The 12,281-nt window shown below is 41.1% G+C and overlaps 1 protein-coding gene across 2 annotated transcripts in view; it reads right to left on the bottom strand.

Annotated features, from left to right (window-relative positions):
• The window catches only part of SMYD1 (SET and MYND domain containing 1), a 32,425-nt gene that overhangs the window by 15,269 nt on the left and 4,875 nt on the right, over positions 1-12,281 (bottom strand). For both annotated transcript variants that reach the window (XM_026679884.2, XM_087945851.1), the window contains exons 2-3: positions 6,190-6,366; positions 584-797 (exon numbers count right to left, since the gene is read on the bottom strand). In XM_026679884.2, the coding sequence (XP_026535669.1) occupies positions 584-797; positions 6,190-6,366 (391 nt within the window). The remainder of the gene's footprint in view (positions 1-583; positions 798-6,189; positions 6,367-12,281) is intronic.

The following is a 12,281-nucleotide window of genomic DNA, read 5'->3' as shown; positions in this document are numbered from 1 at the left end:
TCTTGAATTGTTACAGATTATGCTATAAAGAACAAAAATAACCCAAACCCCACCATTTACCTGAAAGAGTGGAGCTCTTTGTACGAGTTTTATGAAGTGCACCAAACATTCTTCTAAGAAGCAACCTCCTCACAGTATGCTAAGTAATGAATCATAACTTTACTGAATATAATGAACTACATTCATACAATGTGTCCATTATACAGGTAGTCCTCGACTTACAATTATAACTGAGGCTGACAATTACAGCTGAAAGTTGTGATGGTTATAAAGTGGCCATCATATGAGCAGTCGATTTTGACTTTCAATGGTTGTAAATGTGGTTGACAATACAATGGTTATAAATGTGGTTGTTAAGCGAACACCCCAGTTGTTAAGCCAAACCATTGTTTGTTATGGGACTTTTCTTCCAAAAAGACAGAAGTAGTAACGCTGGTTTCAGGAAAAACTTATAATCATCCAAACTGTTGTGGTCACATGACCATGGATATTGCAAACCACTATAAATGTGGACTGGTTGCAGGATAAATTTGCTTTAGTTCTCTCCCACAATTCCTTCCAGATTTCAACAATAGATACATACCACACCCAATATGTGGGAGATGTATTGCATGCCAAACTGTTTGCTCTCAGGTGGCCAGAACTCCAGGAAGCTCTCCAGATCCATCCGCAGCTCCTTCTTTTCCTCCTCCCCAAAATGTTCTACATGGTTTTGCAGGCTGTCAATGGAAACCAGACACCCCTCAGTAAGGCCTCCTCCTTCTCTTTCAATTCTCCACAGGATTCGGGCAGCCAATCTAGTAGGAGAAGAGTAAATAACAGTATATAAGTATGTGAAACCTTTGGTTTTCTCCCCTTTTATTCAAGATTCTGGGAATTTGTCTCGAAAGGCCCTGTAGCTTTCTAGGCAATATTTTTCAGAATTAGTTTGCTATTGCTTCCTTTCTAGGATTGAGAAAAAGTGGCTGGTCTAAGGTCCAAGCTGGCTTTGTGCCTAACACAGAATTAAAGTTCGTGCGCTTCTACTTTCTAGCCTGGTGCCTTCATCTATATACCAGACTGTCTCTCAGAAACTATACAACGAATTGCCAAACTTGGTTATTTTACTTAATACTTTGTGATATGAAATTGTGAAACTCTCAGCGTAGGTAGATTGTAATCAAAATTAAACAGCTCATTCCTTCATATACAAAGTCTCTTAGGGCAGCTAAGAGGATTCTGCCTTATGTCTCAGAATGTTTCATAATGCTTGGTACAGTTTACAAAATCAAGATTCTTCTTTCTAAGATGAGATTCATGTTTAGGTACCCCAAAATAATCTGCAACCTCTTTTTTTCTGCTGCCAGATAAATGTATAGGTTGTTGGCTCTTCTAAAAAGCAAGTTCCATTTGGGATAGGTGCAGATTTTTTAAAAAATAAACTCTTCTCTCTTAAAGAGACATGGGAAAGAATTAAAAGATTAAGAATTATCTAAGAACTTTGAACAATAAACCATTATGTCTAGCTAACTACCCATTAGCTACCAGTATCATTCAGTTCTCTTGCATATGTCTGACCTGGGGTTACCAGGTATGGGCTGCATCTGCCTTCCTGGATAGCAAATATAAAAGGATATCATTAGTTGAAAGGTATGTCTTTGTAATTCTGGAGAGGTGAAAACCTCTGGACACATCCTTCTTCGCTGCTCTTTTTACAGAAACATTTGAACAAAATTTACATTTCTGATCATTTATAGGTATCCTGACCATTCTGGAACCATACATTTTCAGTGGCTGCTCAAAGACAAATGGATGGTAGTCACAGCACAGGTAGCTAGATTCTGCACAGCAGCACTAAAGTTTCATCGGAACCTGATCAATAATCCATTATAGCAATTTTAGATTCAATTAATGCATTGAATCTTTTGGTGTGATTATTTGGTTGCATTTTAGTAACTAAGGACTATAGGCCTTCACAATTTAAGGATTAATATTATATTATACCTTAGATCATGTTCTTGTTTACATGCAACTGACAGATAAGATGCCAAATTATGATTTTAACATAGATTTTGTTTTTTGTTATTATTTTATTCTAGAATTTTTAACTAGATGCTCCTTGAGTATTTTTAATTGTACTGGTCTCTGACTGTAGTAAACATTTGAGTTGAGGTATGAGCTGGGGGGGGAAATCTGGATGACCATCAGAGAGCAAGAAATAAATTGAAATTGAATAAATTGACTGAAATTTTAATTAGAGTAGGATGGTCAAATCTGAAGAAAAAATATGAAGGGGGCAACACCAATATTGTGCAGCAGCTGAGGTTGTTGAGCTATCACCTAAACTATAACCATAACTATAAGCCTGCGTCTCCTGCCAAGTAAATAGGGTTGACAGAAGTTTTGTGCCACACCAGTGGATAATAATTTATCTGTGTACAAGAATGGGCAAATCAACCTTAGTTTTTCTACAAATATACTCACAGTTGGAAGCCTTTCAGGAGAACTAACTCTCTAGCTAGAAGCATAGTTTCCACTGAAGTTCACAATGCCTTCCTGTCTCATATATCACAATGATGTATTTTTATCCAGCTCCTATAAATAGGATGTCTGATAAGTGTGGAATTCCATAGTAGTTAAAACTGAGAGTGTGCAAATAGCCATTTCAAACATCCTCTCAAGCTGTCTTCTTTTAATAGAACATTAACTTGCTCATATAATATTTGGAATGCCTACCTGTCTTTTTAAAAATAACTTTCTCAGTTTCTGTGATGAGCAATGTAAAAGTCAGAGATATCCTCCAAATAATTTGCCTTGAATACTGACTAATCAATCACCTAATGAGCAACTGCCATAGAATTGAGAATCAAATCCAACAAGCATTATACAGGTGCCCCTTGTTATTTTCAAAGGTTCTGTTGTAGTGTGAAAGCATGGAAATATAAAGGCCAAGTCAATGGAAACTGAAGATTAAGTCTATGGGTGCCCTTTTTCCAAGTTCCTCCCTTCTTTTTCTCCTATTGAAGTCAGAGATGTCATATATTTACTCCTTCTCTTTATTTAATCCCAGCAGATCTTACTGAATCAGTGCAGGTGGGTGGCATCAGGAGTCCTGGACAGTGGTGGGATTCAAATAATTTAACAACTGGTTCTCTGCCCTGATAACCAATTGGGTAGGCGTGGCTGAGTGGTCATGTGAGTGGGTTGGCGTGGCCAACTCGACGTCACTCACATCGCGGGGTGCTTCGTTTCACCCAGCCTCTTGTGACTGTGGGATTAGGGTTAACTGCAATGGTGTGAAAGTGTGAAAAATGGTCATAAGTCACTTTTTTCAGTGCCATTATAACTTTGAATGGTCACTAAATGAACTGTTGTAAGTCAAGGATTACATGGACAAAAATATAAAAAGCTGCTTTGCTTGCAAAAAGCTGCTCTAAATATCAATCATTAGATTAGAAATGGGGGAATACTCACTGAAGATCAATGATAGCCACAGCCATCATGGAAACCTAAACCATTCTGTCTGAATACCTTCCTTTTCATCAGCAACACCTGAAAACTGGAGAAAGTGGGTGGGCATATTTGGGCTACAAAATGCCGAGCTAAAGAGACAAATTAACAAAGTATATAGGGACCCAGGTTCACGTCTCTGCCCTCCCAAGCTTGTGGATGATAATAAAATTAGTACATGCCACAGATATCTAAATAAACTACAAGCCTGGTGCCATGTTACTAGCCTTATTATCATGAGAGAAAACTAAAATGAATTGAAGGATCCACATCCCTACCTCCTTTTTTTAAATATTACTATCAGTGAGCAATCATGTGCCTTGGCCACTCCGAAGCCATGAAAGAGACTCATGTCCAAAAGATGCTTTTTCAAAGGCAACTGGATTTTCTGGAAACCAAGAAAATCCAGTTACCTCTTGTAGAAAGTTAGCACCCTCCCCACAGAAGAATGAAATATTTTGAGAAATATTAAAAAGGCAGAAAATTATATTTCCCTAAATGAGAAATAGAGAAACATGCTCTTAAAAGGCAGGAAACAGACTCAACCTTTCTTATTAGCCCCAAAGAAATGGAAGAGGACAGGATTAAAACCCCAAGGAAACCAGCATCTAGGATTAATTACATTTGTTACCTCTTAAAGATACCAGCTGGTCTCACCTCACAAGATATCCTAAGGAAATCATCCAAATTTAAGGAAACCCAACTCATTGCTGGCCTTTGTGAAACAAACTAATTAAAATCAAATAACAAAATACACAAATCAAGCCTCTAAATTACAAAATGCTGTAGAATAAACTGTATAAAAATACATGTAGTCATCAAACCAATTGATCATCTGCCAAGGACCTCAAACCCATGTGGTCCTGTTCACCAATAAACCATATTTCCAATTAACCTCTATGTTTCCAATGTCTTTCTCCTCGCTTAGAATTGAACCAACGGATATTTCTTCCAACACTCTTGAAAAAACCACCTTTTGGACAACCATGACCTGGACAACTGAAGAATCCCCACAGACAAAAGACTCCTGTGCTCAGTGAACTGACAAAGCACCCTTTCACACCCAGGAGACGAATTCTTAGATCCATTTGTACCATTTAAAGATACCAGCTGGTCTCACCTCACAAGATATCATAAGGAAATCATCCAAATTTAAGAAAAGATCACATGCTCCCAGAAAGGCAATTAAAAAATCAGAATGCCAAGCTTGCATCCTGCCCCTTAGAAGTACATCCCAAAAGAACAGTGCCAGGAACCACTAAAGCAGTGTAAAAAGCTTAAAACAACCCTTCCCCTTTAAATAAGTCAAGCCAGAGAGGCCACTCCAGCTAGCCTGCCAAAAACCAACTGCTGTTACAATGTAACAAGGCTTAACCAGAGGCAGTTTCTGAAAACACTTAAAGATAGACAAGATTATGCTAGAAACACACCTTCCTGAAAGAATTAGCCCTGTAAAGTGGGAAAAACAAAAGGCTCTCGGAAGGAGATTTATTCCAACAACCGGTCTGCCAACCTGCTCAGAAAGTTAACAAATGGTTCTCCCAAAGTAGTGCAAACTGGCTGAATCCCACCACTGCTCCTGGGTGCTGTCTGAGCTTGGTTGTTTTCTTGCAGACATTTCATTACACAAACTATGTAAAATAATCAGTGCTAGTGCTGATGATGTTACCTAGTTTGGGTAACGAGACGTTTGCAAGAAAAACAACCAAGATCAGGGAGTACCAAGGATCCCTGATTTCAACCCTGAGCTACAAATATTTTTTCTTTATTGGTTCTATATGAGTGGTCAAATGACTCCAGAAATTGGTCAATTTCTTGGTTATGGAAGAAGTTGCCTTGTTCATACCACTTGGTTCATAATGACCTCCTTGCTCTGCGTGGTTTTTCAAAATCTCAACAAAAGGCTTCTTGATCATGCTGTGAATATCAATGATATTCACGGTCCCTAGATCCACAAAGCTCACTGTAACAATTATGAGGTACCTGGGATAGTCATCTGTCCTCTGCATCTTGCAACCACAACACTGATGTTTCCTGCTATTCTCCAAAAGCAGAGCTAGCTGCAATCACCAGTACTCTGAGGAAGGACTTCAGAGGACAAAGAACTATACAGTCATTGAGCCATAAGCATCCTGTGGATAGAAGTAGCATCCAAACCATCTCATATAAATCTCTCTCAATTTCATCTTCCAGAAGACCTGTGTTGAACTTGATATGGGGACCTCATTTATTATGTCAGAATGGGAGAAATGGTGAGACTGTGTGTGTGTGACATTTTCATTAAACTCGCTGGGGAATTTTGTTTTAAATCTGCTTTATACATCACAATTGATCTTCTAAATGTGTTTTACATCTTTTTTCAGTTTTAACTTGATTTATTTCTTTGTTATTTTAAATGAATTCTTTAACATTAAAATAGCTTTAAAAATTGAAGCTGTAAACTGAAATAGGACCAAGAAATGTTTAAGACAAAATAAGTTGAATAGGTAAAAATGTGACAGCAATAAAAACAAATTAGAACAAAACATTCAAGAGAATAAATGGTAATTTTTTTCCATATAAACTTTCCTTCCAGGGAAAAGGGATTAAAAATTGCCCTGCATTTCAGCTTGCCTGAACCTTGAACAAAGCTGTTTCTTAAGCCATACAGTATTTCATTACAAACTCATTAGTTCTATTTCTCAGCACTAATCCTTTCACCTGATGTTTTCATTTGGGGCTGCTCCACGCTTTTTTATTGCAGAACATTCACTTTTGTGATTCAGCCAGGCATCCTTCTGGCAGGTGCGATCACAGTAGTGTGCAAACTTGCACTGGCCACAACGATGGAGTTTCTCATGCCTCTTGAAGCAAGTATGGCAGACAAGGTGCATAAGGCTGAAAGGAAGAAAACAGCATTAATCATCACTTGGAAATTGCAGTTCAACTCTTAATTAAGATATGTTCCCAGGTTTTCCAATGCCCTTTCTCAAAGACCCTTTTCCCACCCCCACCCATCTGTGTATGTATAGTAGGAGAACTGTGAATTGGTTAGTCTGAAACACAATAATTGGTCCAAAGTCACCCATGGTTGAGGACAGACTTGAACCTCGGTAAACCTAATCTTAATGTGAAATCTCATCCACTTCACTGACAAGATATTTGCTTTGGGCAGAGCAAATTATCAAAGATAATTTTGTGTCCAAAGCATAAAATTAGCTCAATGAATGCAACCTTGGATTACATTGGCTTTTTAGGCAGCTGCTGACTCATACCTAGCACTAGGACACCTAGATCCTCTCACAGTTACTACTGTTGAGCCAGATACCATCTATTCCAGGGGTGTCAAACTCATGTCACGATGATGTCACATGACATATTGGGACTTTTTCCCCTTCATTAAACCGGGTGTGGACATGGCCAGCACGTGACGCATCTGGCCCATGGGCAGGGGTGGGATTCAATTTTTTTAACAACTAGTTTTGTGGGCATGGCTTAGTTGGTGGGTGCGGCTTGGTGGTCATGTGACTGGGTGGGTGTGGCCAACTTGACATCACTCATGTCAAGGGGTGCTTCTCCTCGCCTGGCCTCTCATGACAGTGGGGATGCTGCAATGGTCATAAGTTAAAAATGGTCATAAATCACTTTTTTCAGTGCCATTGTAACTTTGAATGGTCACTAAATGAACTGTTGTAAGTCAAGTATTACATGTACAAAAATACAAAAAGCTTCTTTGCTTGCAAGCTGCCCTAAACACCAATCATTAGATTAAAAATACCTGCAAGCTGGAGTTACAAATCAGGCAATGATAACTATCAGCAGCCAATTCTTGCTCATAAAGAGAAACCCTTTAGCAGAGAGGTCATTTAAGCTTTCAAGAAAAAGCACAGCCAGGAAAAGCAATCCTTAGATCTATTTGCACCACTTAAAGACACCAGCTGGTCTCACTCACTCACAAGATATCCTAAGGAAATCATCCAGATTTAAGGAAAGGTCACATGCCCCCCAGAAAGGCAGTAAAAAAAAATCAGTGCCAAGCTTGCATCCTGCCTCTTAGAAATACACCCCAAAAGGGCAGTGCCAGATACCACTAAAGCAGTGAAGGAAGACCCCCTCCCCAGATAGAAAAAGAAACAAACTGCATCTTATTGGATAAAGCCCAATGCTGTTAAGATCCTTTTGAATCTTGAATCTATCTTCCAAAGTGTTAGCAATTACCCCAGCTTGGTATCCTCAGCAAATTTGATGAGTTTCTCTTCTATCCCCATATCTAAGTCATTTATGAAGATATTGAAGAATATTGAACTCAAAATCAAACATTGAGATATCCCATTGCATCAGTGGTGGGATTCAAAAATTTTTACTACTGGTTCTGTGGGCATGGCAGGGGAAGGATACTATAAAATCTACAGTCAGAGGTGGTATTTGCTGGTTCTCCAAATTACTCAAAATTTCCACTACCAGTTCTCCAGAACTGGTCAGAACCTGCTGAATACCACCTCTGTCCCAGCTCCTTCAAAATCCTGGGAGGCAAATAATTTGGCCCAGGTGATTTGTACTCATCCAGAGTGGATAGGTATACTCTTACTAATTTCTTACCTATTTTAACTTATATAACTGTTCCGTGTTCCTCTAATAGATTGGGCTGTTTCTCCCTTAAGAAACAAATGTAAAGAGCATGGCTTCACAAGTGCCTGGCTGTGAGACCCTTTTTCTTAGATCAGATGGAATTGCTGCTGCCATACCAGCCTTCCTGCAGTGTGGCAGCTTCCCTACCCGGACTCCTGGATCTCACTGCAGGATTGGCAGTGGAGTTCCCCTGGCTTATAGTTCTGGGGACTTCAATCTGCCATTCCTGGGGTGGGGTCGGAGTAGCCCAGGATTTCATGAAAACCATGACTTCCATGGGCCAGGTTACCCAGAGCCCAACTAGGAATAACGGCCACACATCCAATTTGATGTTCTTGTCGGAGCAGCGTCTATACCAGCGTGACCTGGAATTGTGGACCTGCCTTTGGTCTCTCTGTCATGGTCAAATCACGATCTTGTGGCAGAAAGTTTCTTAAGAGCTTTACTCCCCACAAGGAAGCAAGACTTATTAGATTGGTCTGCCCAGTGGTGGTATTCAATTTTTCCCCTACTGGTTCTGTGGGCATGGCTTGGTGGGGGAGGATCATTTGACTGAGTGGGCATGTCCAACTTGACATCACTGACACCCACATCCACTCAGTCACATGACACACACCCCCCCGCCAAGCCATATCCACAGAACCCAGTAGAAAAGAAATTTGAATTTCTACCTATCTACCTATTTTCTGCCCAGGCAGACCTGGCCTAATCCTACATGCTGCCCACTCTCTCTTCACCAGTCACCCCGTTTCCCCTCTTTCAGAGGCCCTATCCCTTAATCTCCCCGTTTCCTCCCCCATGACCACCTCTTTCATTGTCCCACAGCCATGATCTTACCTTCCTCCTGTGGCTGGCTGCCAGGGAAGGCAAGTCAGGGCTGAGCATTGTTGTCGCTGGGCTCCCCACCAGCCCACATCTTGCCCTTGTTATGAGATGCTGGCAGCCGCCACATTTTTTCCAGTGCAGCCACTTTCTAGCCACACCCCAAAAAAAAGACACAGCGGCTGTAGGCTTCTTGCAGCAAAAATTACTGACTTCTGGCCTTGTTCTGCTTCTCCAATGCACCACCGCCATGTTCTATGTGCCAGTCACCCAGGCTCATCCCATTGCCTGCTGCACCGCTCCGCTCAGACTTGCTTGGGCAAATCCCTCCAGTGTAGCAGGCTCAATGGGGTGAACCTGCACAGTTTTTGCTACCTCTTTGTCAGCCGGAACCGAGCTGGGAGTGGCGGCTGGAGGATTCTCCTGCCAGCAAAGAAGTGGTGGCTGTAGGCTTCTCGTGCCACTTTTTGCAAGCGTGAAAGGCCTGCAGCAGCTGCTTCTTTGCCACCCAAAACCGAGCTGGGAGTGGCGGCTGGAGGATTCTCCTGCTGGCAAAGAAGTGGTGGCTGTAGGCTTCTTGGTGGGGAGGGGGAACATGGCGAGATTTGTCTGGGAATCGGAAGGCAGCTCCTGCACCCTGCCTTTTTGGTCCTCTTCTCCACATCGAAATATTTTAAAGGGACAGGCTGGGATGGCTGCCTTCCAAGCAGCAGCAGAGCAAAGGGAAGGGAGGCAGAAAAGTTCACCCAAGTCTTCTCCTCCTTCTTGGGCATACACAGAGTGTGTGCATCTCACAGTGCCAGAGGGACTCACCCACGTGCCAACTCCTTGCAGAAAATCCTAGTCTCACATGTGCACATGTGAGGTCCCAGGACCTTCTGCTAGGAGATGGTGCGTGAGCTACCGGCTCAGTTCTGGCTGGCAAAGAAGCAGCAGCTGGGACTCACCGCCCTGTTCTTCATGCCAGGGTGCACCCCATTGCCTGCTGCGCTGGAGTGGAGGTACTTGCCCAGACAAGTCCCTCCGGTGCAGCAGGCAATGAGGTGCGTGTGCATGGCCGGCGTGAAGAACAGGGCGGTGATGGCGGCAGGAATAAAGCTCTTTTTTAGTGCGTTTGAAAAGCAGAGGCCAGTAGTTTTCAGCGCAAGAAGCCTGCAGCCAGCTGGCTCGATTCAGGCTGGCAAAAAGGCATCAGCTGGGAGGCTTCTCGCACCAAAAAAAAAGGCAGCGGCTGCAGGCATCTCACGACAAGGGGGACGAGGTACGGGCTGGCAGGAAGCTGTTAGGGCCTGGGTGGGGAGCAATAGATTGAAACTGAACCCTGGCAAAACTGAGTGGCTCTGGGTTAGAGTTCTTTGGCTCATGGAGAATTGCCACCTTTGATCTTGGATGGGGTGACAAACAGACCCTGTGCGTGTAATCTGGGGGTTCTACTGGACTTGTGACTCCTGCTTGAAGAGCAGGTGCAGACGTGGCCAGGAGGACCTTTGCACAAGTGCAGGTTGTGTGCCAGGTATGTCCTTTCCTGTTTTGTTTGTGTATTGTTTTTGAAAATTAATAAAATTTGTTTATAAAAAAATAATAATTGTCAGCTAGGCACATCAGGAACCTTTTTGATCTCCCACTTCCTGAAAAATTTGTTTCCCAGTTGATGACAAGATAGTTAAAGTCCTCGTTACTACAGTGGTATGTTTCTTGCACACCTCAGCTAACAGATCAGCAAAGAGCTCATCTACTCCAAAAGAAGAACTTTTTAAAACCATGATTTCCATCCTCTGGAACTTTCTGCTTCTGGAGGTGAGATCAGCACTTAAATGTTTGGCTTTCCAAAAGGGCTTTAAAATCTGGCTCTGCCAATTGGTCAGGATTCCAATGGGGATATATCATACTGGAGGTGGTTAATAGATTGACACAAGACTCCACCTCTACTCCACGTGTCTCTTTCTTGCATTCTTTGTTAATTTTAGGTAAATATTTGATATTTAATAGTTAATGTTTTATCTTGCTTTATTTGGTTGTAAGCCACCTGGAGTTGCCTCTTGATGAGGTGGGCAGTATACAAATTTATGTATACAGTACTGCCCATTAACTATGGTCTTATTTTGTGATGAACTAATACTCAGCTCACTTTCTGAAAGTCTACTGTCGCAGCCTTAGATTCAGAATCAAATCAAAAATAATCTCAAGAATTGATTTTCATAAGCACAATGCAGGATTGTTAATAGTGGGATTCCCACAGCATTCCTACAGCAGATATAGTGGTCTCACTCATCAATCTTCCATCTCTTCTTGAACTTGATTATCTCTCTTAACAGCTCTCTGTAGGAATCCAGCACATTTAATGAAATAAAGAACAAATACAGGAGATTAAAAGAAACTTTCTTCATGCTTTTCTTCCTATGTTAAGGTTATTGAGTTAAGACATGCACTATGGCATGCACCATGCAAGGCTGACATCAGTCTGAAGTACCTGACTGGTTTCTATCAACCGTCAAGTCAGTGCAATGAAAGGATGCTGCAGACTTTGCTTTCCTTATTAGGAAACAAGGAGACAGAAGTCTGGTTAAAAACAGTTATAGCTCCGTTGTGTTCAAAATAGGGGAAAAAAATGAAACTATGATTTTAGGTTTTAATGATTAGATTAGATCAGATCATGTTGTTATTGAAATGGATTGTATTTACTAGAAATGTAAAGCAAAAATTGAAGCTGTATTCTATCATAGTGGAAAGAATCAGGAGTCATTGCTTTTCTTTTTCTCTTTTTTACCATACACTCTTTCCTTTTTCCCTTCTGATCTCCATTTCCATTTGTATTTTATAGTATAATAAACTCTAATAAAAAACACTTATAACTCAATTCATCTGCAATAGGGATGTGAGGAAGCCATGAAGGTGGGCAAGTACTAGTAGCAATATTTCCCAGGAAAAAAATCCCATTGACCTCATAGAAACTGCAAATCTATCTACCTGAGGATAAATCCCATTGAACTCACTGGGGGGCTACAGTCATGTGAAAAAGAAGTACACCCTTTTTGAATCCTATGGCTTTGCATATCAGGATATATTAAAAATCATCTGGTTTTTAAAAGTAGATAAATTTAACTTCAGATGGACAACATGTGACATATTACAGCATGTCATCATTTATTTTACAAAAAGAAAACCAAGTTGCATTTACATACTTTTAATAACTGGTAAGAACCAGATTTTTACTATGTTCTAATATGTACCACCATAGAACTATCTATGGTGGTACATATTAGAGGGTGTCCTATCTTTATTTACATGAGTGTATATGAACTGTGGTGGCACAGTGGTTAGAATGCAATATTGCAAGGAAACTGCCTACAGCCAGAAGTTTG

The sequence above is a fragment of the Notechis scutatus genome, chromosome Z (assembly GCF_049901735.1).
Source record: "Notechis scutatus isolate UNSWTSFEM ecotype Mainland chromosome Z, rNotScu1.2, whole genome shotgun sequence".
Lineage (NCBI taxonomy): Eukaryota > Metazoa > Chordata > Lepidosauria > Squamata > Elapidae > Notechis > Notechis scutatus.
Note: the sequence above shows the minus strand (reverse complement) of the source record. Positions and strands in the feature narration are given on the sequence as shown.